At 43.8% G+C, this 26,293-nt stretch overlaps 1 protein-coding gene across 1 annotated transcript in view; it reads right to left on the bottom strand.

Annotated features, from left to right (window-relative positions):
• Positions 1–4,475: 4,475 nt before the first annotated feature.
• Positions 4,476–26,293, bottom strand: part of PAK1IP1 (PAK1 interacting protein 1) — a 53,780-nt gene continuing 31,962 nt past the window's right edge. Inside the window, exons 5-11 of the mRNA XM_069730668.1 lie at positions 24,707–24,759; positions 16,798–16,943; positions 9,782–9,879; positions 9,596–9,695; positions 7,012–7,123; positions 5,531–6,618; positions 4,476–5,402 (exon numbers count right to left, since the gene is read on the bottom strand). Coding sequence (XP_069586769.1) covers positions 6,461–6,618; positions 7,012–7,123; positions 9,596–9,695; positions 9,782–9,879; positions 16,798–16,943; positions 24,707–24,759 — 667 coding nt within the window. The 3' untranslated portion in view covers positions 4,476–5,402; positions 5,531–6,460. The remainder of the gene's footprint in view (positions 5,403–5,530; positions 6,619–7,011; positions 7,124–9,595; positions 9,696–9,781; positions 9,880–16,797; positions 16,944–24,706; positions 24,760–26,293) is intronic.

Here is a 26,293-nt window from a genome sequence, read left to right on the forward strand (position 1 = left end):
GGATGTCTTCAAGGAGATAATAGTTTAGATCATTCAAACATTGTGACAGATTCCCGTTAATGAGCATGAGGAAGTGCTCATGTGCAATAGCATCTGCTACTGGGTGAAAGTACTGTACCTGTAGACTAAAGAGATGCCCACTGTTAGCAGTGGGGTCAGGAGGAAGAGTGCACAGTGACTGCTGGACCTTTACATACTTGCAAAACTACAGAGAGCAATGGGCTGGCCAAGTTTCACCTGGGAATGAGGGAAAGATGCACCCAAAAAACGAAAAGCACTGAGGATCAGTGGAGGAGAATACACCAGCGAATGTCAGTGCCTCCTCTCTGGTATTGCGTGCATATAACTTACACACTGTTCTGCTCTACAGGTTTACATAGCTCGTGTAATAACCAAAATACACATTATCTGGATGCTTTTTATATGCTTGGGTTAGACCGCACGGCTGTGCCGAGTAAATGGCCTGTATTTGTATAGGAAAGGTTTGTGATCGGAATATCAATACCAGCTGGAACATTGAAGGATTAAAGAAATAATGTCATTTGTCAGAAAATATATTTTACTTGTGTATTTTATGTGTGACTATTGACAGTGGGAAAGAGAATAAAACCCATTTAGTCAGATTTGAAGCTTAGTCCTTATTGTGTTTCTTTATTGGCCAGTCCCACATAGTATATAGCAGCCATGTAGTATACAGTACTGCCCACGTAGTATATAGCAGCCATGTAGTATATAGTACTGGCCACGTAGTATATAGCAGCCATGTAGTATACAGTACTGCCCACGTAGTATATAGCAGCCATGTAGTATACAGTACTTGCCACGTAGTATATAGCAGCCATGTAGTATATAGTACTGCCCACGAAGTATATAGCAGCCATGTAGCCCACGCAGTATTTAGCAGTGTGGGCACATATCCCTGTTAAAAAAAAAAAAAAAAAAAAGAATTAAAATAAAAAAGTTACATACTCACCCCTGGGATCCAACGGCGCTGTGGCGATGGGCGCGTGGCTGCCGCCATCTTCGCGGGACCGCTAAGTCTTCTGGGTAATTTCGCAATGCATCGCTGGGAACAGAAGATGGCGGCAGGCGTGAGCGGCTCGGCGGACTACGGAGGGTGAGTATAGCAGGTTTTTTTTGTTTTTTTTTTTGTTAACATTACATTTTTTTACTAGTGATGCCGCATAGGTCCGTAAAACTCGCTGGTGTGACGCCGGCCTTAGTCATCTCCTCCTGTATATAGTGTATACTTGTGTGTCATCTGCTCCTGTATATAGTATATACCTGTGTGTCATCTGCTCCTGTATATAGTATATACCTGTGTCATCTCCCCTGTATATAGTATGTACCTATGTGTCATCTCCTCCTGTATATAGTATATACCGGTGTGTCATCTCCCCTGTATATAGTATATATCTGTGTGTCATCTCCTCCTGTATTAGACCTCGTGGCAGCCTGATAAATCCCCAGCCAACAGGAAGCCCTCCACCCTGGCAGTATATATTAGCTCACACATACACATAATAGACAGGTCATGTGACTGACAGCTGCCGTATTTCCTATATGGTACATTTGTTGCTCTTGTAGTTTGTCTGCTTATTAATCAGATTTTTATTTTTGAAGGATAATACCCGACTTGTGTGTGTTTTAGGGCGAGTTTCATGTATCAAGTTGTGGGTGTTGAGTTGCGTGTGGCGACATGCATGTAGCGACTTTTGTGAGATGAGTTTTGTGTGGCGACATGCGTGTAGCAACTTTTTGTGTGTCGAATTGCATGTGACAGATTATTGTAGAAAGTTGTGTGCAGCAAGTTTTGCGCATGGCGAGTTTTGCGCATGGCGAGTTTTATGTGTGGTGTGTTTTGAGTAGGTGCAAGTTTTGCATGAGGCAACTTTTGCATGTATCAGACTAAGGAAGAAAAGCGGCAGCACTCACCAATCTTCAGTGCAGGTATTTCTTTATTACATAAATCTTCACGGCACGAGGGTGTATATACAGAGGAATGTGATAGCTTGAACGACGGCCGTTTCGCGCCGGCCTGGCGCTTCAACAGGTTCAGTGGGTGAGCGGACGTGACGCCTGAAGTAGTGTGCACAATCAGTGCTCCTCCCCGCAGCCTCACTCAACCCACCCACGGTACATAACTTGTTAAAAACAATTAAAAACAACCAAACATGGTAAGTATGAGCATTAAAAATCTCCTATGCAACTATCGCTGCCCAAATACTAGCAGGCATAATGAATATGCATAATCACGCTGAGTTTCTCTGTTTAATCGGGATGAATCCACACTCAACTGAACCTGACCGCTCCTCTTTCAATATAACTTTAACGAAATTAATCCAGTGGGGCATTTATAACATACCCTGCTGTATATCCAACAAGTTTTTGCGCACAGGTTTTTTTTCAGCCTCCCCATCAGCAGTGTGTACATAATGGAGACCATTCACATATAAATCAAAGAGGACAGGGTGCCGTTCTCAATAGCGCATTCCTAATCATAAAAATATAGACATGTCTACCTTGTCATTTAAACCTGCAGGGCCCATGGCTCCTGTTCGCATTATCCAAATCGCTTCCCGTCTTAATAATAGATTGTGAAGATCACCCCCTCTTTTGGACAGTTTAACCTTTTCCACACCAGCAAACGACATTACTCCGGGATTCCCTCCATGTGCTTCCCGTCTATGGTTAATGAGCCTCTGATCAGCTGTCATGTGCAGGGGGGAAAGATGTGGGCTCAGATGCTGAGCCCGCATCAAAGGCAGGGACACGACTTTTGACATACCTGTACGTCCAAAGTCATACAGGCGGTAATAGTATAAACTTGGTTCCAATGTTGCGTCCCTGACAAATGAAAATCCTCACTGGTATTTTGCTTACAGTGCCTGCCGAAATTTTGTGGGGTACTCTGCTGTGACATCTTCAGTCAATCACTAGCTGCAGACATCTCATGAGGTACACTGCTATCGCCACCTCCAGCCAATCATTGGTTGCAGACGTCTTAGGAGGTACCCTGGCTGTGATATCTGCAGTCGACTTATAGAGTACCCTGGCTTTGTTTCATGGGGTACACAGCCATTGTAAACAATTTACTAGAGGTAGGAGGCAGGAAGACCGCAAGAAAAGGAGGGTGAATGTACTTCTACACTAAAATATGGCTCTGCGCATAATGATTAAAAATTTGTTATGTACTCTCCAGGACTGGTGAATATTATTGTGGTGAGCCCAATATGCAGATCCCCAGTGTAGTTATAAAGCTACTAGTTTTGTATTATACTGCCATGTTTGGCAAACACCCAGAATTACAGTCAGTAATAAAGCTGGAGGCTGATGCTGGTTAAGGCAAGTGCCAGAAACAGGACTTAAAGGGAATCTGTCAGTAGGATCAACGATCCTAAGCCATCCATATGGGCATGTAGGTCATAGGGATCTGGATATAATGTTACCATGACATCTGTGATCTGAGGTTTTATTCCAGAGAAATCCATGATTTTCTTATATGTAAATTACCTCTTCCAGGTTATGGGAAGGACACTGCAAGATAACTTTGCCTCCAGAGATTATTTTTCATGAAGGGGGAGTTACCAGTGTGTTACAAGTAACTAACACAGAACAGGAGAAATTAAATTAGTCTTCTGGCAAACATTTTCTGCTTCCCTCTAAGCTCTGCTGTATTGTAACAGTATTGCAGCCCACTATGCCTGTGAGGTGGAAGCTGAGAGGAACCTGCAGATATGTGAGGTATAATTACACACAGCTCTGCAGTGAGATCAGGAGAGCAGCCACAACACTGGTAACTCCCTCTTCATGTATAAGCTCTGGAGGCAGAGCCATCTTCCAGGAAGCATCCTCCCCAAAACCTGGAACGAGTCATGTACATAAAGTGATAGATGACTTATCCACAAGGCATCTGATATGAGGCACACAGGTAGGACTTTTTTCAGTAGTTTATAACCTGTATGCCCATATTAACCCTTCAGCCCAAAGCCTATTTTCATCTTCATGACCAGGCAAATTTTTTATTTTTTTTAATTCTTATCAGTGTCACTTTATGTGGTAAGAACTCTAGAACGATTCAACAAAGCCCAGTGATTCGGAGAATGTCTTCTTGTGACACATTGTACTTTATGGTTCTGGTAGATTTAGGTTTTGGATTAATGTCAAGATATGGGAATTTTGGGCAAAAACTGAAAATTTCACAATTTTAAAACTTTCACTTTAGTTAATACAAAATAATTTACAAATAACATTTACCACATGTCTACTTTACATAACCATTTTTAAACAATTTTTTGTTAAGCAGCTAGAATGGTTAAAAGTTAAAAGTTTGTAAATTTCTTATTTTTCCCACAATTTACAAAACCAATTTTTGTAGGGACCACATCGCAACTGAAGTGACAGAGTCCCAAGCGACAGAAAATACTCAAAAGTGACACCATTCTAAAAACTGCACCCCTCAAGGTGCTCAAAACCACATTCAAGAAGTTTATTAACCCTTCAGGTGCTTCACAGGAATTTAAGCAATGTGGAAGGAAAAAAAAAATGAACATTTTAAGTTTTCCCATAAAAATGTACATTTAGCCCCAAATATTACATTTTCACATGGTTAACAGGAGAAAATTGAATGTACAACTTGTGCAATTTCTCCCGAGTACGCAGGTACCCAATGTGTAAGAAAACTTCTGTTTGGGCGCACAACAGGGCTAGGAAGGGAAGGAGCCTTTTGACACAGAAAATTGGCTGGAATAGCGGACACCATGTCATGTTTGCCGGGCCCCTGATGTGCCGTAACAGTGGAACCCCAGCAATTCAGGAATATTGCCCTGGGTTTTGTTTTTATGCCATTCCTCATGTGGTAAAATTGATAAGGCAGCTTTATTCTTCGGGTCCGTACCATTACAGCAATACCTCACCATCAGTTTTTTAGGTTTTGGTGCTTTTACACAAACTATTTTATAGAAAAAAGAATTATTTTTGCCTCTCTGTATTCTGAGAGCTATAACTTTTTTTATTTTTCTGCTGACAGCTGTATGGCGGCTTGTTTTTTTGCAGGACTAGATTACATTTTCCGCTATATACCATTTTTATTTACATTTGACTTTTTGATCAGTGGTATGATAAAAAAAAAAAAAGCTTAGTTTTTTGCTACTTTGTTTTTATGGCATTCACTGAAGGGGTTTAATTAACGTGACGGTTTTATAAGTTAGATCGTTCCAGACGCTGCGGTACCAAATACTTGCACTTTGTTGTTTGTTTTTAATATAAATATGTATTTATCGGATTAATATTGTTCTTTTTTTGGATTTTTAATTTTCTTTTAAATTACTTTTACAGTTTAAACTTTTTTTTTTTTTTTTTTAACTTTACCTTCCCAGGAAGTGACATCAACTCTCCTTGCCCTGATTGCTGATGTAATACTCTGCAATGCTTTTTCAGCATTTGGCAGACAGGGAGGAGGCATGTCAGCTCCTGCTCTGAGCAGTAACTTACAGGCCAGCGTACCTCGATGTGGCCTTCTGTCGGTCACCATGGATACCATCGGAACAACAAGATCACAATTGCGTTGTGCCGATCAGAGCACAGAGGGAGCTCAGTCCCTCTGTAATGCCGATTGATGAAGCTGTCACTATTGAGGAGCATCAGAGGGATTAAACACTCACGATCGGCGCTAACAGATCGTGGGGGTTGCTGCAGGGTGTCAGCGCTTATATAGCACTGACAAGCTTTTGATTGCACTGGAGCTTGGTGGGAGCCTGTGCGATCGTCAAGTTGTACACATACTTCGTTTGCGGGAATGCACCTCCTGTAGCCCCGTACATGTATGGCGGATGTCTTCAAGGAGATAATAGTTTAGATCATTCAAACATTGTGACAGATTCCCGTTAATGAGCATGAGGACGTGCTCATGTGCAATAGCATCTGCTACTAGGTGAAAGTACTGTACCTGTAGACTAAAGAGATGCCCACTGTTAGCAGTGGGGTCAGGAGGAAGAGTGCACAGTGACTGCTGGACCTTTACATACTTGCAAAACTACAGAGAGCAATGGGCTGGCCAAGTTTCACCTGGGAATGAGGGAAAGATGCACCCAAAAAACGAAAAGCACTGAGGATCAGTGGAGGAGAATACACCAGCGAATGTCAGTGCCTCCTCTCTGGTATTGCGTGCATATAACTTACACACTGTTCTGCTCTACAGGTTTACATAGCTCGTGTAATAACCAAAATACACATTATCTGGATGCTTTTTATATGCTTGGGTTAGACCGCACGGCTGTGCCGAGTAAATGGCCTGTATTTGTATAGGAAAGGTTTGTGATCGGAATATCAATACCAGCTGGAACATTGAAGGATTAAAGAAATAATGTCATTTGTCAGGAAATATATTTTACTTGTGTATTATATGTGTGACTATTGACAGTGGGAAAGAGAATAAAACCTATTTAGTCAGATTTGAAGCTTAGTCCTTATTGTGTTTCTTTGTTGGTGTTTTTAGTTTATCTGTACGCTTCCTCTTCTTGCGCATCGTCTGGTCCTCGCTTTGTGGCTTTGTGCTCGTTTCTTCGGTTTGCTCCTTGGGGACTTTTCTTTTCTTCTTGGGACAGTCTGATACTTTTTCTAAAAATCAAACCAATGCAGACAGTATAAAAACCCAGATGCATCATGAAAACTCCCCACCCTGAACACAGCAGCTGGATTCCTGTGCTACGTGGAGTGGTAGGGGTTAATCTTACAAGCGGACTTTTTTTCCCTATTGCTGAGCAGGATGCACAGCTGCATGAACTGACAGCCAGAGGCATCAGGGAAAGGTCAGAGGGGGCTAATAACTGCCCCCGATTCCCTGACCAAAGTAAAACAGGAAGCGCTGTTTGACCACCAGGCTCCATTATGCTACAAAAGCTACTGGGAAACAGAGGAAAAAAATGTCTCTGTTCATGTATCACTAATACTCAAATGAAAAAATACAGAAAATAGGACAAGAATAAAACCCCACAAAAAGTGCCATCTTACCAGAGGTTTCAGGGTTTCTTTTGTTTTCACTGACTCTAGGATACCATACTGAAAGACACGTAAGCCTGGCGGACGTGGAAACCTCAGAAAGCAATGTAGGCTCAGAGTTCATCTGAATATAAATAAAAAAAATATATATATACACTATATACACACACAAGATATATATTTATTACATCTACACACACGCCTTTGTAAATAATTTCCAATTTTACCAGCATGCACCATTATCCACCAGTAGAGGGAGCTCAGGGCACAGGACACCAGCTCCATTGGCAGTAGCGCTGGATGAATCTCCTAGTGGTGGCTGTGGTCAGAAAGTTATTGATGGCAACCACTGATTCTATGAAACAAAAGGTTTCTCACTCGGCTGAGCTCTGTGCCGCTAACAACCACCACTTTAAGGGATCTGTAGGGATTTCTGCACCTGGATCCACACTAATTAAGCTTCTCATGTCGCCATGACATGATAAATGTTTTATGACACGGCAGTAACCTAGTAACTACATTTTTCCCCCATAAATCAATAGCACAAATGAAGATAAGAGACTTTGTAACACATCAGAAAGATATGCTTCTCACACTGATGTTTTGTCTCGTCTAAAAATCTGTCCACAGTCCCTAAAATGCTGAATACAAGTGATATAATGGCCAGAAATCAGGAATCTGACAATATTCGTTCCCATAAAGTTGGCTGAACTCGCTGATTTTGGTAGGACTGACCAATTATCTGATCTATGTGTGGGTCTCCTGACTGTGCCCTTACAGATGATGTTGGTGGAGGGAAGCACCAGGCTGTTGGGCTTTTGGCAGCCAACCCGTTTGTGATCTGGGGTGATAAGCTCCTGGTAATGGCTTTCACCTCTTTCCCCATTGGGCACAGATAAATGCTCGGCCAAGTGCTCATGTCTATGGGGAAATCCGGAGAGCAGCCATCCAAATAAACATTCAGCCGACATATCCTAGGTGTATGGCCAGCTTTAGTCCTACTGCAGTGTGAGAAGGCAAAGAGTGCGAAACTGACGTACAAAGGCAGACGGTCAGGAGAAGCACCTGGAAACTTAAAAAGGTGAGCAATTCAGGCCAGAAGAAGGTGTCCATAAGCATCACGCAGTTCGGTGAGATGGAGCTTGTGACACCAGTTCTAATGGTCGGCTTGGAGATGGGGACACAGGATAATCGTTCTGAGACAACCACTTTACCTTTAAGTAAATCTCATTCTCATTTTATGGTCAGGTGCATAGTGGGAATATAACGCCACTGCAGTGTTAGCTTTTCTTATACAGAGCTGCAAATTCCCTGCATACTATTGTTTAAATCTATGTCTCTGAAGGGCATTTGGAGGTCTAAACGGCTTGTTTACACGTAGCGTTTTTTGCTGTATTTTTTATGTGGGGGAGAAAAAAAAAGTAGTGTTTTATAGCAAATACATCTAGATACATACATATAGATTTCTAACATCTCACTCACACTGTGCATTTTAGATTTCTTGCTTTTTTGAGCATTTTTTCATAAAACTTCAGTGAGTGCATAAAACGGCTTTAAAAATATTTTTCCTGCCAGCAATCTACAATTTTCTTGTCGAAGAAAACACCCAGCACTGTGTGAACATATCCAGAGGCTGGCCATACACATTAGCTAGTAGTCGGCCAACCTCTGCAAGACTCTAGCTCCTTAGCAGCTTATTTCCCCAAGTAAAAAAAAAAAAAAAATAATCAGCTACCAAATCCTTGTACAAGACTTCCTCTATTCTAGTTTGCCAGAACTGGTTCCGAAACAAGGCCGAACACTACATAATGAAAACACATCCTTTCCCCAAACATGAAACATGGTGCAGGTGGTGACCGATTCTCTGCATCATGCCCTAGAAGGTCAGGGGTAATAGAAAAGCAGCAAAAGAGAGGGAAAACCAGAAAGAAAAGCTGCTGCCGTCTGCAAGGGAACTTAAATTAGACAAGATCCAATTACCATATAGAAGCCCTAAACTTTACAGCAAGCCTGGCTTAAAAAAGCGCTCATGTTTTGGAGCAGCTGCAAAGCCATTGAGAATTTGAAGCTAAACTTGAAAATAGTTTCTCATTAGTGTACACTGAAAGAGCCCAATATGCACAAGTGAACTGAAGAAGCCTCATTCTCCAGCGAAACAAATATGTCCTCTAAACACAACGCATAAAACACATTGGGCCAAATTCATTAAGCTCAGAGTTGCTCACGCCTGTCTTGATGATGGAGCATGCTGGAGTCAGATGCTGCCCCTTCATGAATCTTGTGCGTCTGACGAGTGGCACGAATCATGCTGCAAATCTCCCTCCAGTCAGGTACTGGAGTGAGATTTCTGGCATAGGCAACGTCACAGTTCATCGTTAATTAGGTGCGCTGTGGGGTCCCGGTCCTGTCACCATCCAGTTCCATCTCCATCCATTTTGTTGGAGCCGTGGGAAACTGGCATGAATTATGGCACAATACAGAGTTGCAACAAAATTTAGCAAATTTCTGGTGTCAAAGCTTTGATGAATGCACATTTGAATAAGTGCACATTGTATTTTAGATGGATCAAAAATGTGCACTTTTGCTTCTTTCTCACCTTATTTAAGTCTAATCTCCACATCTTCACATAACCATCACTTGATGAAGATACAAGAATCGGAGACCCTTTATAGTCAAAGGAGTAGAGACTTTTCACTCTGTTAAATAAGGAACAAAAAAGTATTATTGACAAATTCAGCACCATGACTACAGTAAGAAAATAAAAAAAAATAATCAAGCTTACCTTGTTTCATGAGCCTTAAACTCGCAGAGGCATTTTTGGGAGTCTGTGTCATATAATCTGATAAATTCGTCATCTCCAGCCACAACTAGGAGTGTATCCTGGAGATTAAGAATTAGGGACCAGTTACACGGTCTTCATTCAATAAGAATACAAACATTGGAACAGTTTCATAGTGAATGATTGACGAAAACCAGCAAAAAAGGGTGCTATAACACAGTGGTGTCAAACTGCATTCCTCGAGGGCTGCAAACAGTCATGTTTTCAGGATTTCCTTGTATTGCACAGGTGATAATTTAATCACCTTCACAGAATGATTCCAGCACCTTGTGCAATGCTAAGGAAATCTTGAAAACACGCATGGTTTGAGGCCCTCGAGGAATGCAGTTTGACACCACTGCTATAACATTAATGCAAAATGTCACAGTAACTCAGGTCACATGTAACGCTGCTCTCTAGTTTGGGAATTCTTCAACTTTTTCTATATTTCTGCATATTGGATCATTGTCCTAAGTTAAAAAAAAATTACAAAGTCTAATATTTTTGACTCATTTCTATGATCTGGTTCTCTTTATGTACTTATAGCACTTGTGTGAAGTTCTGATGTAGCTTTAAGTCATTTTTATGCAAAAATATAGAGAATTCCGAAGGGTTCACAAACTGTCAAGCAACACTGTTGATACTGAATAGCTGATACCAGGTTCACATAATATGGTGTGCCTCCAATATGTAACAAAAGCTTCCAGCAACATTGTCAAAATGTCATCCACACATCTGACTATAAGGGAATACATAGCAAATAATAAAACAGCAAGTACAAATGGCAGGTATTTATGTGGTTGCACAATGTGTTACGAGTTGCAGAAGAACCTGATGTAGGTGTGAGAGTCACTAGGACCCATACAGCCCATACTACTGCCCCGAGCACAGCAAGTTACAGGTCCCATACTGCAGCACTCAGCCATTACACAGACTAGGCAGCTGCTGCGTTGGTCCAATTCTAACAGGACCGCTGTGATTAGCCCCGATCGGAAGAACAGAGCACCTTTATCCTCAGAATGGCACACCAGAGCGCTGTCATTACCTATGGGGCTCGGCGCTCTGCTTATTCCAACAGCCTCAGAAAGAATGTATGAAGCCGTGACAGAATGGGGATCAGCGTGCCTAATCGGGGATAAAAATTCCCCATTCTAATATCAGTTGGGGTCTGACCGCTGGGGCCATGAATAGGTGATAACTTGTTTTCATGGGATAGCCCCCTTTAATGTTCCTTTGACCATTGATATATATAATTTGGCCTGCACTCTAAATTTAGATCGGGGTGCTGGTGAGACAGACCGTAGGTCTAGTATCAGTATTATTGAAATCCACCGCACTCCCTGTGTGGAATATCTAAGAAACAAAAGGATTTTTTTGAAACTTGCTAATTTATTCAAGTGAAAAACAGAAATCAATCAAATGTGACAGATCAAATAGTAGGTACAAGCGACTCAATCTGATGTGACGTGTCGACCCTCCCAGGTCTTACTCTAAAGTCGCACAGTGATGTCTTTAGTTGAAGTCGTTCATCTTTGCTTTTCTTCTTCATTCGACAGACCGCCATCAATTCTTCCAGCCAGGATCTTTATTGCTGTCCATCCATGCTGGGGTCACAGGAGATATTACTGTGTTCAAGGTGTTAAGAGCATATGGTTGTGGCCAAGCTCAGTGCCTTTGATCATGTAGCCTTTGATCAAAGGCACTGAGCCTGGCCACAACCATATGCTCTTAACCCCTTCCCGACCTTTGACGCATACGCTGCGTCATGAAAGTCGGTGCCATTCCGACCCATGACGCAGCATATGCGTCATGGAAAGATCGCGTCCCTGCAGATCGGGTGAAAGGGTTAACTCCCATTTCACCCGATCTGCAGGGACAGGGGGAGTGGTAGTTTAGCCCAGGGGGGGGTGGCTTCACCCCCCCCCCCCCCGTGGCTACGATCGCTCTGATTGGCTGTTGAAAGTGAAACTGCCAATCAGAGCGATTTGTAATATTTCACCTAAAAAACTGGTGAAATATTACAATCCAGCCATGGCCGATGCTGCAATATCATCGGCCATGGCAGGAAACACTTATGTGCACCCACCCCACCCCACCGATCGCCCCCCCAGCCCTCCGATCTGTGGTCCGCTCCCCTCCGTCCTGTGCTCCGCTCCCCCGTCCTCCTGTCCGCTCCCCCCGTGCTCCAATCAAACCCCCCCGCACTCCGATCCCCCCTCGCACAGCGATCCCCCCCCGTGCTCCGATCCACCCGCCCGCACAGCGATCCCCCACTCCGTGCTCCAATCCACCACCCCCATGCTCCGATCCACCCACGCCCCCCCCCCCGGGCCCTGATCTCCCCCCCTTATACTTACCTAGCCTCCCGGGGTCCGTCCGTCTTCTTTCCTGGGCGCCGCCATCTTCCAAAATGGCGGGCGCATGTGTAGTGCGCCCGCCGAATCGGCCGGCCGGCAGATTCGTTCCAGAGTGAATTTTGATCACTGAGATATAACCTATCTCAGTGATCAAAATAAAAAAAAAAAAATAGTAAATGACCCCCCCCCCCCCCCCCCCCCCCTTTGTCACCCTCATAGGTAGGGACAATAAAAAAAATAAAGATTTTTTTTTTTTTCACTAAGGTTGGGGTAAGAACTAGGGGTAGGGTTAGGGGTAGGGTTAGGGTTTCGGTATGTGCCCACGTATTCTGTTCCTCTGCGGATTTTTCCAGAGGATTTGATAAATCCGCAGTGCTAAACCGCTGTGGATTTACCGCGGTTTTTCTGCGCATTTCACTGCGGTTTTACAACTGCGATTTTCTATTGGAGCAGTTGTAAAACCGCTGCGGAATCCGCAGAAAGAAGTGACATGCTGCGGAATGTAAATCCCTGCGTTTCCGTGCAGTTTTTCTGCAGCATGTGTACAGCCATTTTTGTTTCCCATAGGTTTACATTGAACTGTAAACTCATGGGAAACTGCTGCGGATCCGCAGCGTTTTCCGCAGCGTGTGCACATACCTTTAGAATTAGGCTATGTGCACACGGTGCGGATTTGGCTGCGGATCCGCAGCAGTGTTCCATCAGGTTTACAGTACCATGTAAACATATGGAAAACCAAATCCGCTGTGCCCATGGTGCGGAAAATACCACGCGGGAACGCTGCGTTGTATTTTCCGCAGCATGTCAATTCTTTGTGCGGATTCCGCAGCGTTTTACACCTGTTCCTCAATAAGAATCCGCAGGTGAAATCCGCACAAAAAACACTGGAAATCCGCGGTAAATCCGCAGGTAAAACGCAGTGCCGTTTACCTGCGGATTTTTCAAAAATGGTGCTGAAAAATCTCATACGAATCCGCAACGTTGGCACATAGCCTTAGGGTTAGGTTGGAATTAGGGTTGTGGTTAGGGTTACGGCTACAGTTGGGATTAGGGTTAGGGGTGTGGGGGGGTTAGGGTTGTGTTGGGGTTATGGCTACAGTTGGGATTAGCATTAGGGGTGTGGGGGGGTTAGTGTTGGAGGTAGAATTGAGGGGTTTCCACTGTTTAGGCACATCAGGGGGTCTCCAAACGCAACATGGCGCCACCATTGATTCCAGCCAATCTTGTATTCAAAAAGTCAAATGGTGCTCCCTCACTTCCGAGCCCCGACGTGTGCCCAAACAGTGGTTTACCCCCACATATGGGGTACAAGCATACTCAGGACAAACTGCGCAACAATTACTGGGGTCCAATTTCTCCTGTTACCCTTGAGAAAATAAAAAAAATTGCTTGCTAAAACATCATTTTTGAGGAAAGAAAAATGATTTTTTATTTTCACGGCTCTGCGTTGTAAACGTCTGTGAAGCACTTGGGGGTTCAAAGTGCTCACCACATATCTAGATAAGTTCCTTGGGGGGGTCTAGTTTCCAAAATGGGGTCACTTGTGGGGGGTTTCTACTGTTTAGCCACATCAGGGGCTCTGCAAACGCAACGTGACGCCCGCAGAGCATTCCATCAAAGTCTGCATTTCAAAACGTCACTACTTCACTTCCGAGCCCCAGCATGTGCCTAAACAGTGGTTTACCCCCACATATGGGGTATCAGCATACTCAGGACAAACTGGACAACAACTTTTGGGGTCAAATTTCTCCTGTTACCCTTGGGAAAATAAAAAATTACGGGCTAAAAAATCATTTTTGAGAAAATAAATTTTTTTTTTATTATTTTCATGGCTCTGCGTTATAAACTTCTGTGAAGCACCTGGGGGTTTAAAGTGCTCACCACACATCTAGATTAGTTCCTTTGGGGGTCTAGTTTCCAAAATGGGGTCATTTGTGGGGGATCTCCAATGTTTAGGCACACAGGGGCTCTCCAAACGCGATATGGTGTCCGCTAATGATTGGAGCTAATTTTCCATTTAAAAAGCCAAATGGCGTGCCTTCCCTTCTGAGCCCTGCCGTGCGCCCAAACAGTGGTTTACCCCCACATATGGGGTATCTGCGTACTCAGGACAAACTGGACAACAACATTTGTGGTCCAATTTCTCCTATTACCATTGGCAAAATAGGAAATTCCAGGCTAAAAAATCATTTTTGAGAAAAGAAAAATTATTTTTTATTTTCATGGCTCTGCATTATAAACTTCTGTGAAGCACCTGGGGGTTTAAAGTGCTCAGTATGCATCTAGATAAGTTCCTTGGGGGGGGTCTAGTTTCCAAAATGGGGTAACTTGTGGGGGAGCTCCATTGCATAGGCACACAGGGGCTCTCCAAATGCGACATGGTGTCCGCTAACAATTGGAGCTAATTTTCCATTCAAAAAGTCAAAAGGCGCGCCTTCCCTTCCGAGCCCTGCCGTGTGACCAAACAGTGGTTTACCCCCACATATGAGGTATCGCCGTACTCGGGAGAAATTGCTCAACAAATTTTATGATCCATTTTATCCTATTGCCCATGTGAAAATGAAAAAATTGAGGCGAAAAGAAATATTTTGTGAAAAAAAAAGTACTTTTTCATTTTTACGGATCAATTTGTGAAGCACCTGGGGGTTTAAAGGGCTCACTATGCATCTAGATAAGTTCCTTGGGGCGTCTAGTTTCCAAAATGGGGTCACTTGTGGGGGAGCTCCAATTTTTAGGCACACGGGGGCTCTCCAAACGTGACATGGTGTCCGCTAAAGAGTGCAGCCAATTTTTCATTCAAAAAGTCAAATGGCGCTCCTTCCCTTCAAAGCCCTGCCGTGCGCCCAAACAGTGGTTTACCCCCACATATGAGGTATCAGCGTACTCAGGACAAATTGGACAACAACTTTCGTTGTTCAGTTTCTCCTTTTACCATTGGGAAAATAAAAAAATTGTTGCTGAAATATCATTTTTGTGACTAAAAAGTTAAATGTTCATTTTTTCCTTCCATGTTGCTTCTGCTGCTGTGAAGCACCTGAAGGGTTAATAAACTTCTTGAATGTGGTTTTGAGTACCTTGAGGGGTGCAGTTTTTAGAATGTTGTCACTTTTGGGTATTTTCAGCCATATAGACCCCTCAAACTGACTTCAAATGTGAGGTGGTCCCTAAAAAAAATGGTTTTGTAAATTTCGTTGTAAAAATGAGAAATCGCTGGTCAAATTTTAACCCTTATAACTTCCTAGCAAAAAAAAATTTTGTTTCCAAAATTGTGCTGATGTAAAGTAGACGTGTGGGAAATGTTATTTATTAACTATTTTGTGTCACATAACTCTCTGGTTTAACAGAATAAAAATTCAAAATGTGAAAATTGCGAAATTTTCAAAATTTTCGCCAAATTTCCGTTTTTATCACAAATAAACACAGAATTTATTGACCTAAATTTACCACTAACATGAAGCCCAATATGTCACGAAAAAACAATCTCAGAACCGCTAGGATCCGTTGAAGCGTTCCTGAGTTATTACCTCATGAAGGGACACTGGTCAGAATTGCAAAAAACGGCAAGGTCTTTAAGGTCAAAATAGGCTGGGTCATGAAGGGGTTAACACCTTGAACACAATAATATCTCCTGTGACCCCAGCATGGATGGACAGCAATAAAGATCCTGGCTGGAAGAATTGATGGCGGTCTGTCGAATGAAGAAGAAAAGCGAAGATGAACGACTTCAACTAAAGACATCACTGTGCGACTTTAGAGTAAGACCCGGGAGGGTCGAAACGTCACATCAGATTGAGTCGCTTGTACCTACTATTTGATCTGTCACATTTGATTGATTTCTGTTTTTCACTTGAATAAATTAGCAAGTTTCAAAAAAATCCTTTTGTTTCTAAGATATTCCACACAGGGAGTGCGGTGGATTTCAATAATACCTTTGACCATTGAGGCACCTGAATGCCAAGCTCTTGCTAGTTTTTTTCAGGCTGTACAGTGTATCCTCTTTCCATATATCAGAATACATATCCGACACCGGGATTACACCTGGGACCTGCCATACTATTTGAATATGTTGAATATCAGGAATGGGCTGCATGTCTGTGTATGCATGATGCCTTCCTGGACTGGACGCGGATCTCACTGGAATAATAAAGAGCTGCTGACGGTCCAGAAATCACAGTCCGCACACAAACTATGAAGCACAGACATGTGAATGCAACTTTATACAATAGTGCTGATCAGTCAGACATCACAACATGGTTTTCCCATAGGCTGCTAACTAGAAGACGCCCATTCCTTAAAGTGATCACCACTATGTGACCTGTCACGTTCAGTCCAATGCTATAGTAATACTTTATTTTACATAGACGTTCACATTAGACAATAGTTGGAGGCACCCGTCGACAAAGTAATGCGGTGGCAGCTCAACTGTCCAATGTCTGCAGCCAGGAAGAATAAGGAATGGCCACACAATACAGATAACACATTTATATAGAAGATTGGGGGAGGCAGCTCTGTACCTAATTGTTAGAGAATATAATAAGTGGAAAAAAAGAGAAACTGGAAGAAAAAAAACTAATAAGTAGGGGAATAAAGGAGGCTGTGCAATAAATCAGCCTGCCTGCTTACTGTAATGAATCGCACTGACGAGATCCTTTTTGGGTTCTTGACTGTACCAGTAACCGATGCGGTTTCAAGAGAGTACACATCCACTTTGTCATGTATGACCACGACGTATTTCTCCCCACTGGGAGACCACAGAACTATGTGTGCATCTGGAAGAGAAAAGGTACAACAGTAAAGAGCCAGCTCGCTTACCTGGTAACCACAAGGTCGGAGTTTTTATTTCTGACGCCTGGATTAAACAGTTAACATTTAAGAACGATCCAGCCAGCGCGCTCATGCCCAGTATGTGCATTGTAAGAGGTGCCGCTCCCAATCAGCAAGAGCAGCACATGGAGCACACCAACAGCCTGGAGGTTTAGACCACACCTGGGCCATGGGGAAAGATGACATTACAGGAAGGGATCGCAGTCCAGGACATACATCACCGGTCCTGACAGACTCGCTCTTCACATGCCTTCATATAGATTTGGATCACCTCGAATTACTATATACCATAAGTTGATATTTTATGATTAACTCGGCGACACCAGACTATAAAGTCAAGTTCAGATGTGGGAGATTTGATACACTTTCTATCGATATTACAAATCTGTGACCATTTACAATACATGCAGAAGGGGTTATAAAACCTCAAGAAAATCTTACTGATTTGAATCCAAAATCTACTTGTAAAAAATATTTGCAGCAACCTATTGCAGAAAATATCTACCCCATCGGACCCCACCCTAATAGGATAAATGGGTGTGAGCCACATAAGGTTCAGCAAAACATCTCCAAGACACTTTGTTTTAATCATGTAACCATACATATATCAGGTATCCAGATAAGGTCACCAGACAGTTATTTGCTTGAATAGTGCCATGACTGGTAACCACAGGATGCAACAACGGTCACAATGGAGTAATCCGATACGAAATTCTGCTAGTACTCTACTGGATAGAATACGGAACTTGAGAACAATTACTGGAAGATGTAATCACTGGCATTGTAGGACATGGGGATCAGTCACCAGATTTATGTTGTCTCATCTAAAAGCAGAAAAAAGTAGTCACAGAGACCCCGATTCCAGCGCTGTATCACTTACTGGTTGCCAGAGTTGTTATGATCAGAATGTATCAGCTGCAGCACGAGCAGAGCACTGCATCCTGGTATTCATGCGTGGCTGCCTCCCCTGCTGCAGCACGAGCAGAGCACTGCATCCTGGTATTCATACTTGGCTGCCTCCCCTGCTGCAGCACGAGCAGAGCACTGCATCCTGGTATTCATGCGTGGCTGCCTCCCCTGCTGCAGCACGAGCAGAGCACTGCATCCTGGTATTCATACTTGGCTGCCTCCCCTGCTGCAGCACGAGCAGAGCACTGCATCCTGGTATTCATGCGTGGCTGCCTCCCCTGCTGCAGCACGAGCAGAGCACTGCATCCTGGTATTCATACTTGGCTGCCTCCCCTGCTGCAGCATGAGCAGAGCACTGCATCCTGGTATTCATGCGTGGCTGCCTCCCCTGCTGCAGCACGAGCAGAGCACTGCATCCTGGTATTCATGCGTGGCTGCCTCCCCTGCTGCAGCACGAGCAGAGCACTGCATCCTGGTATTCATACTTGGCTGCCTCCCTTGCTGCAGCACGAGCAGAGCACTGCATCCTGGTATTCATGCGTGGCTGCCTCCCCTGCTGCAGCATGAGCAGAGCACTGCATCCTGGTATTCATACTTGGCTGCCTCCCTTGCTGCAGCACGAGCAGAGCACTGCATCCTGGTATTCATGTGTGACTGCCTCCCCTGCTGCAGCACGAGCAGAGCACTGCATCCTGGTATTCATGCGTGGCTGCCTCCCCTGCTGCAGCATGAGCAGAGCACTGCATCCTGGTATTCATGCGTGGCTGCCTCCCCTGCTGCAGCACGAGCAGAGCACTGCATCCTGGTATTCATGCGTGGCTGCCTCCCTTGCTGCAGCACGAGCAGAGCACTGCATCCTGGTATTCATGTGTGACTGCCTCCCCTGCTGCAGCACGAGCAGAGCACTGCATCCTGGTATTCATGCGTGGCTGCCTCCCCTGCTGCAGAACGAGCAGAGCACTGCATCCTGGTCTTCATACTGTGCGTACCACTGAGGGGAGGACTACTGAAAATGTGCACATGAAATGACAGGACACTACACCACTCGGCTCTCCTGCAGGAGAATCTTGGATTTTATGAAGACTACTTTAAAACATTCATTAAGTGATAAAGTGCTGGAATTAGGGTCTCCGTTTACTTTATGCTAACTGATGGGAGCATAATCCCGGTGATAAATTCCCTTTAACATAGATCTGACCCCCAAATGAGTGGTGCATTTTGTATTTTACTGAAATCTGACAGTTTTACTGACTTCATAAAAAGTATTTAGAACTCCAAGTTATCACATTGGGAGACCGTCACATACGCTGCTCTGACAACTATATATACATGGTACTGTATATCCAAACAGATATATAAATTACATATGTATACGAAGTGCACTAATATTTGTCAGGCAGGGCTAAATGAGTATTAAACCATAATCTACAAGAAGTGATAAATCTGTGATTGTCAGAGGCCCCACTGATCCTTAGACAGGGTTCTCAAACCCACCATTCATCACTGCTTAGAAGGAAAGTCCGGGGAGGAGGCGAGTGCCAGGCTGAAGAGATCGGAATGTGGGGAACAGAGCGAACTATAGGGCCATACCCTATGGAGGGAGAGTGGGGAAGTGCTTGGCTAAGGCTCACCTGGTGGAGGAGCTGTAAAAGCCACAACTCCTCTAAGCATCAATAAAAATCAAATACTTTAACAATGATAAGGTTTTATAGTCATAAAGCATTTTAACGCCGGACCAGCATCTTTATCAAATTAAAAAAACCACACAATGTGTAAGATATCCAGAAAAGAAAGGAGAGGTATGTGGACAATTTCCATGCTTGCTGATCAATGAAGAGACGTATATCCCAGATTGTCAAATGGATAGTGGTCTATTCTACGCGTTTCAAAGTACAAAAGACTTCTTCATCGGAAAAGACCACAAGTATCCACTAGTAACCAGAGTTTTTAACCCCTTAGTGACAGAGCCAATTTGGTACTTAATGACCGAGCCAATTTTTGCAATTCTGACCACTGTCACTTTATGAGGTTATAACTCTGGAACGCTTCAACGGATCCCGCTGATTCTGAGATTGTTTTTTCGTGACATATTGTACTTCATGTTAGTGGTAACATTTTTTCGATATTACTTGCGATTATTTATGAAAAAAACGGAAATATGGCGAAAATTTTTAAAATTTTGCAATTTTCAAACTTTGTATTTTTATGCCCTTAAATCAGAGAGATATGTCACGAAAAATAGTTAATAAATAACATTTCCCACATGTCTAGTTTACATCAGCACAATTTTGGAAACAAAATTTTTTTTTGTTAGGGAGTTATAAGGGTTAAAAGTTGACCAGCAATTTCTCATTTTTACAACACCATTTTTTTTTAGGGACCACATCACATTTGAAGTCATTTTGAGGGGTCTATATGATAGAAAATAATGAAGTGTGACACCATTCTAAAAACTACACCCCTCAAGGTTCTCAAAACCACATTCAAGAAGTTTATTAACCCTTTACGTGCTTCACAGGAACTGAAACAATGTGGAAGGAAAAAATGAACATTTAACTTTTTTTTGCAAACATCTTAATTCAGAACCATTTTTTTTATTTTCACAAGTGTAAAAACAGAAATGTAACCATAAATTTTGTTATGCAATTTCTCCTGAATACGCCAATACCCCATATGTGGGGGTAAACCACTGTTAGGGCGCACCGCAGAACTTAGAAGTGAAGGAGCGCCGTTTGACTTTTTCAATGCAGAATTGGCTGGAATTGAGATCGGACGCCATGTCACGTTTAGAGAGCCCCTGATGTGCCTAAACAGTGGAAACCCCCCACAAGTGACACCATTTTGGAAACTAGACCCCTTAAGGAACTTATCTAGATGTGTGGCGAGCACTTTGAACCCCCAAGTGCTTCACAGAAGTTTATAACGTAGAGCCGTGAAAATAAAAAAATCGCTTTTGTTTACACAAAAATGATCTTTTTGCCCACAAATTCTTATTTTCACAAGGGTAACAGGAGAAATTAGACCACAAAAGTTGTTGTGCAATTTCTCCTGAGTACGCTGATACCCAATATGTGGGGGTAAACCACTGCTAGGGCGCACCGCAGAGCTTGGAAGAGAAGGAGTGCCGTTTTACTTTTTCAATGTAGAATTGGCTGGAATTGAGATCGGACGCCATGTCGCGTTTGGAGAGCCCCTGATGTGCCTAAACAGTAGAAATCCCCCACAAGTGACCCCATTTTGGAAACTAGACCCCCCATGGAACTTATCTAGATGTGTGGTGAGAACCTTGAATGCCCAAGTGCTTCACAGAAGTTTATAATGCAGAGCCGTGAAAATAAAAAATATTTTTTTTTTCCACAAAAAAGATATTGTAGCCCCCAAGTTTTTATTTTTACAAGGGTAACAAGAGAAATTGGACCCCAAAAGTTGTTGTCCAATTTGTCTTGAGTATGCTGGTACCCCATATGTGGGGGTAAACCACTGTTTGGGCGCACGGCAGAGCTCGGAAGGGAAGGAGCGCCTTTTTGGAATGCAGACTTTGATAGAATGGTCTGTGGGCATTATGTTGCGATTGCAGAGCCCCTGATATACCTAAACTGTAGTAACCCCCCACAAGTGACCCCATTTTGGAAACTAGACCCCCCAAGGAACTTATCTAGATGTGTGGTGAGAACTTTGAATGCCCAAGTGCTTCACAGAAGTTTAGAATGCAGAGTCGTGAAAATAAAAAATATTTTTTTTTTTCACAAAAAAGATTTTGTAGCCCCCAAGTTTTTATTTTCACAAGGGTAACAAGAGAAATTGGACCCCAGAAGTTGTTGTCCAATTTATCCCGAGTACGCTGATGCCCCATATGTGGGGGTAACCCACTGTTTGGGCGCACGGCAGAGCTCAGAAGGGAGGGAGCACCATTTGACTTTTTGAGCGCAAAATTGGCTGTCGTGTTTGGAGACCCCCCTGATGTACCTAAACAGTGGAAACCCCCCAATTCTAGCTCCAACCCCTAACCCTAACCTGATCCATAATCCTAATCACTAACCCTAACCATAATCACAACCCTTACCCCAAAACAACCCTAATGTCAACCCTAACCATAACCCTAATCAAAACCCTAAATCCAACACACCCCTAATCCTAATCTCAACCCTAACCCTAATCCCAATACACCCCTAATCACAACCCTAACCTTAACCCTAATCCCAAACCTAACCCTAATCCCAAGCGTAACCCTAATGCCAACCCTAACCCTAATACCAACCCTAATCCAAACCCTAAACCTAATCCCAGCTCTAACCCTAACTTTAGCCCCAACCCTAGCCCTAACTTTAGCCCCAACCCTAACCCTAGCCCTAAGGCTACTTTCACACTTGCGTTGTTTGGCATTCCGTCGCAATCCGTCGTTTTGGACAAGAAACGGATCCTGCAAATGTGCCCGCAGGATGCGTTTTTTGCCCATAGTATTGCCGACGGATCGTGACGGATGGCCACACGTCGCGTCCGTCGTGCACTGGATCAGTTGTGTTTTGGCGGAGCGTCGGCACAAAAAAACGTTCAATGAAATGTTTTTTTGTACGTCGCATCCGCCATTTCTGACCGCGCATGCGTGGCCGTAACTCCGCCTCCTCCTCCCCAGGACATAGATTGGGCAGCGGATGCATTGAAAAACTACAGCTGCTGCCCACGTTGTGCACAATTTTCACAACGTGCGTCGGTATGTCGGGCCGACGCATTGCGACGGCCCCGTACCGACGTAAGTGTGAAAGAAGCCTAACCCTAAATTTAGCCCCAACCCTAACCCTAAATTTAGCCCCAACCCTAACCCTAAATTTAGCCCCAACCCTACCCCTAACCTAACCCTACCCCTAACCCTACCCCTAACCTAACCCTAGCCGTAACCCTACCCCTAACCTAACCCTACCCCTAACCTAACCCTAGCCGTAACCCTACCCCTAACCTAACCCTAGCCCTAACCCTACCCTAACCCTACCCCTACCCCTACCCCTAACCCTACCCCTAACCCTACCCTAACCCTACCCCTAACCCTAACCCTAACTGCTGTTCTCCTGCCGGCCGGCAGATGGAGACAGATGGCGGGCGCACTGGGCATGCGTCCGCCATGTTCTTCTGCCGGCGGCCAGGAGGAGCAGCAAGAGGATCCAGGGACCTAGGTGAGTATGCTAGGGTCCCCGAATCCCCCTATTTCTCTGTCCTCTGATGTGCGATCACATCAGAGGACAGAGAATTACACTTTACTTTTTTTTTTTTTTTTTTGCGGTCGCCGGTAAACAGTTAATTACCGGCGATCGCAAAACAGGGGTCGCTAAAACCGACCCCCGATCATGCTCTTTGGGGTCTCGGCTACCCCAGGCAGCCGAGACCCCAAAGATTCTCCCGGTGCCGGCCGGCGGGCGCACTGCGCATGCGCCCGCCATTTTGAAGATGGCGGCGCCCACCGGGAGACACGAGGAGCATCGGGGGAGCTAGGTGAGTATTGGGGGGCCACCTGGGACCCCTTTTCTCTGTCCTCCGATGTGCGATCACATCGGAGGACAGAGAAATTAAAAAGAGATCGCTTTTTTTTTTTTTGCGATCGCCGGTAAACGGTTAATTACCGGCGATCGCAAATGCGGGGAGGGTTAAAAACCCCCCGAATCATGTTCTCTGGGGTCTCGGCTACCCTCGGCAGCCGAGACCCCGGAGAAAATCGGCCTGTGGGGGGCGCTATACACTTTTTCCACAGCGCCGTTAATTAACGGCGCTGTGGTTTAAGTACCCTTAGCGGCCGCCGTTAAAAGGCGTATCGGCGGTCGCTAAGGGGTTAAAGGCCCAAAATGGATGCCAATTACATATGGGAATGCCCCAGGGAGGTTTAAACCAATAGGGAAAACTTCCCCATTTTCCCTATTGGTTTAACCCCTTTACGACCTTTGAGGTATAGGTACGTCAAAGGCAGTTTCCCTCCCTTTGATGCGGGCTCCGGCGCTGAGCCCACATTCTTCCCTGCACAGTACAGCTGATCCGATTAGCTGCATTTAACAAGCGTCGTACGGATGCATGTCACATGTCCAGCCCATCAGCATCACGGTCACGTGATCGCACGGTGCCAATGAGTTGTCATGACTGCCAGGGGTCTGCAAAAGACCCCTGTGCCAGTCATCGTGAATTTCCTATGAACACCGCCCCATAGCCAGCATTTATAGGAGATTGTGATTTCTGCTACACAAAGCAGTATTGAAGCCCTGCTATGTGTAGCACAGGTGATCGATTGGACGTTCAAATCACACACCCCTCTTTTGCCCTATTGAAAACAAAAACCACACACATCTTTGGTATAAATAAAAAACCCAAGAAACAGTAGGTGGACTTCAACTTTTTTTTTTTTTTTGCAATCTCACCACACTTGTAATGTTTTTTCCAGTTTTCCTGTACACTATTTGCTAAAATCAATGGTGCCATTCAAAAGTACAACTTGTCACGCAAAAAAAAAAAAAAACTATTGTAAGGTAATGAAGGGGTTAAACGACCCTGTGGGTACTCCCATATGTAATTAGCATCCATGTTGGGCCATTCTGCTGTCCTGTCTTGCACATTATCATCGATGATGAAGAATTGGATCACTCCAGCAGCGCAGCCCACCTAATGTGTTTTATCCAATCAGATCCATTCAGTCTGCGGCAATGATGGTAACAAAGCGCTCGGTTTCTCTGATAAATATTTTGGGCTGGAATATATATTTTGTTAAATGTTTTGCACTTCCTACAAAAGTAAGAATCACATGAATAAGATATGAAGGACTTACTTTGCTTTATGTTTTTAATAAAAGCAGAACGACCATCTATGAGGTTCCAAGTTCTAGAGAGAAGAAAAAGTTGAGTTTAGTGCTATGACCCCAGTTTTATGTTCTTCTAAAACCAGAGTCCTGGTCAATTCTCTCTAATGTATTTTACAAACTTCTCTCACTTTCCACAACCTCATAAATGCTGCATTAACACCGGCCCCTTGAGCTTGAATGACAGGAGATGGGCAAGGAAATCAGAGCCATCAATCATGCTGAAGAGGCTGGGAAACAACCTGGGGAGGCAGCAGCTCACGCCCAGAGCATGTAATGCCTCATTAACCCTTAGAGCCAATTTGGTACTTAAAGACCAGGCAAACTTTTACAATTCTAACCACTGTCACTTTATGAGGTTATAGCTCTGGAATGCTTCAACAGATCCCACTGATTCGGAGACTGTTTTCACGTGACTTATTGTACTTCACGTTAGTGGTAAAATTTCCTTGATACGACTTGCGTTTATCTATGAAAAAAAACAAATTTGGCAAAAATTTTCAAAATGTAACAATTTTCAAACTTTTAGTTTTGGTACCCTTAAATCAGAGTCATATCACACAGAATAGTTAATAAACAACATTTCCCACGTCTACTTTACATCAGCACAATTTTGGAAACTTTTTTGCTTGGACGTTATAAGGGTTAAAGGTTGACAAGCGATTTCTCATTCTTCCAACAAAATTTACAAAACCATTTATTTTAGGGACCACCTTTGAAATGAGTTTGGGGGGGTCAATATGACAGAAAATACTCAAAAGTGACACCATTCTAAAAACTGCACCCCTCAAGGTGCACAAAACCACATATAAGAAGTTTATTAACCCTTCAGGTGCTTCATGAGAACTGAAGCAATGTGGAAGGAAAAAAATGAACATTTTATTTTTTTCACAAAAAAAATTTACTCTGGACCCAAACTTTATTTCCACAAGGGTATCAGGAGAAAATGGACCACAAACTTTGTTATGCAATGTCTCGGGAGTACGCCAATACCCCAAATGTGGGGGAAAGCCACTGTTTGGGCACGTGACAGGGCTCAGAAGGAAGGGAGCACCATTTGACGTGACACCCTGATGTACCTAAATAGTGGAAACCCCCCAATTCTAACTCCAACACCACCACCCTAACCCAAACAACACAACCCTAACCTCAACCCAATTCTAACCCTAACCCCAACCATAACCTTAATCCTATCACCAAGCCTAACCTAGCTATAACCCCAAATATAACCCCCAACCATCACCCTAGCCCTAACCATAATGGAAAAAAATACTTTTTAGTTTATTATTTTTACCTAACTATGGGGATGATAAAGGAGGGGTTTGATTTAGTATTTTTTTTATTTTGATCACTGTAATAGGGTCTATCACAGTGATCAAAATGAACCAATATGAGAAATCTCCTATTGTTGCAGGGTGCTGGCAGATATCGACGGGCGAACTGCGCTTGCGCCCGCCATTTTCTTCCCGGAAGAGGACACCGATGGCCGGGGGACAGGACCAGGAGATGCAGGAGGGTCCAGGGACACTGGAGGTACCGCAGGACCCCATTTCTCTC

This window comes from Ranitomeya imitator, chromosome 6, assembly GCF_032444005.1.
Source record: "Ranitomeya imitator isolate aRanImi1 chromosome 6, aRanImi1.pri, whole genome shotgun sequence".
In the NCBI taxonomy this organism is placed as follows: Eukaryota; Metazoa; Chordata; class Amphibia; order Anura; family Dendrobatidae; genus Ranitomeya; species Ranitomeya imitator.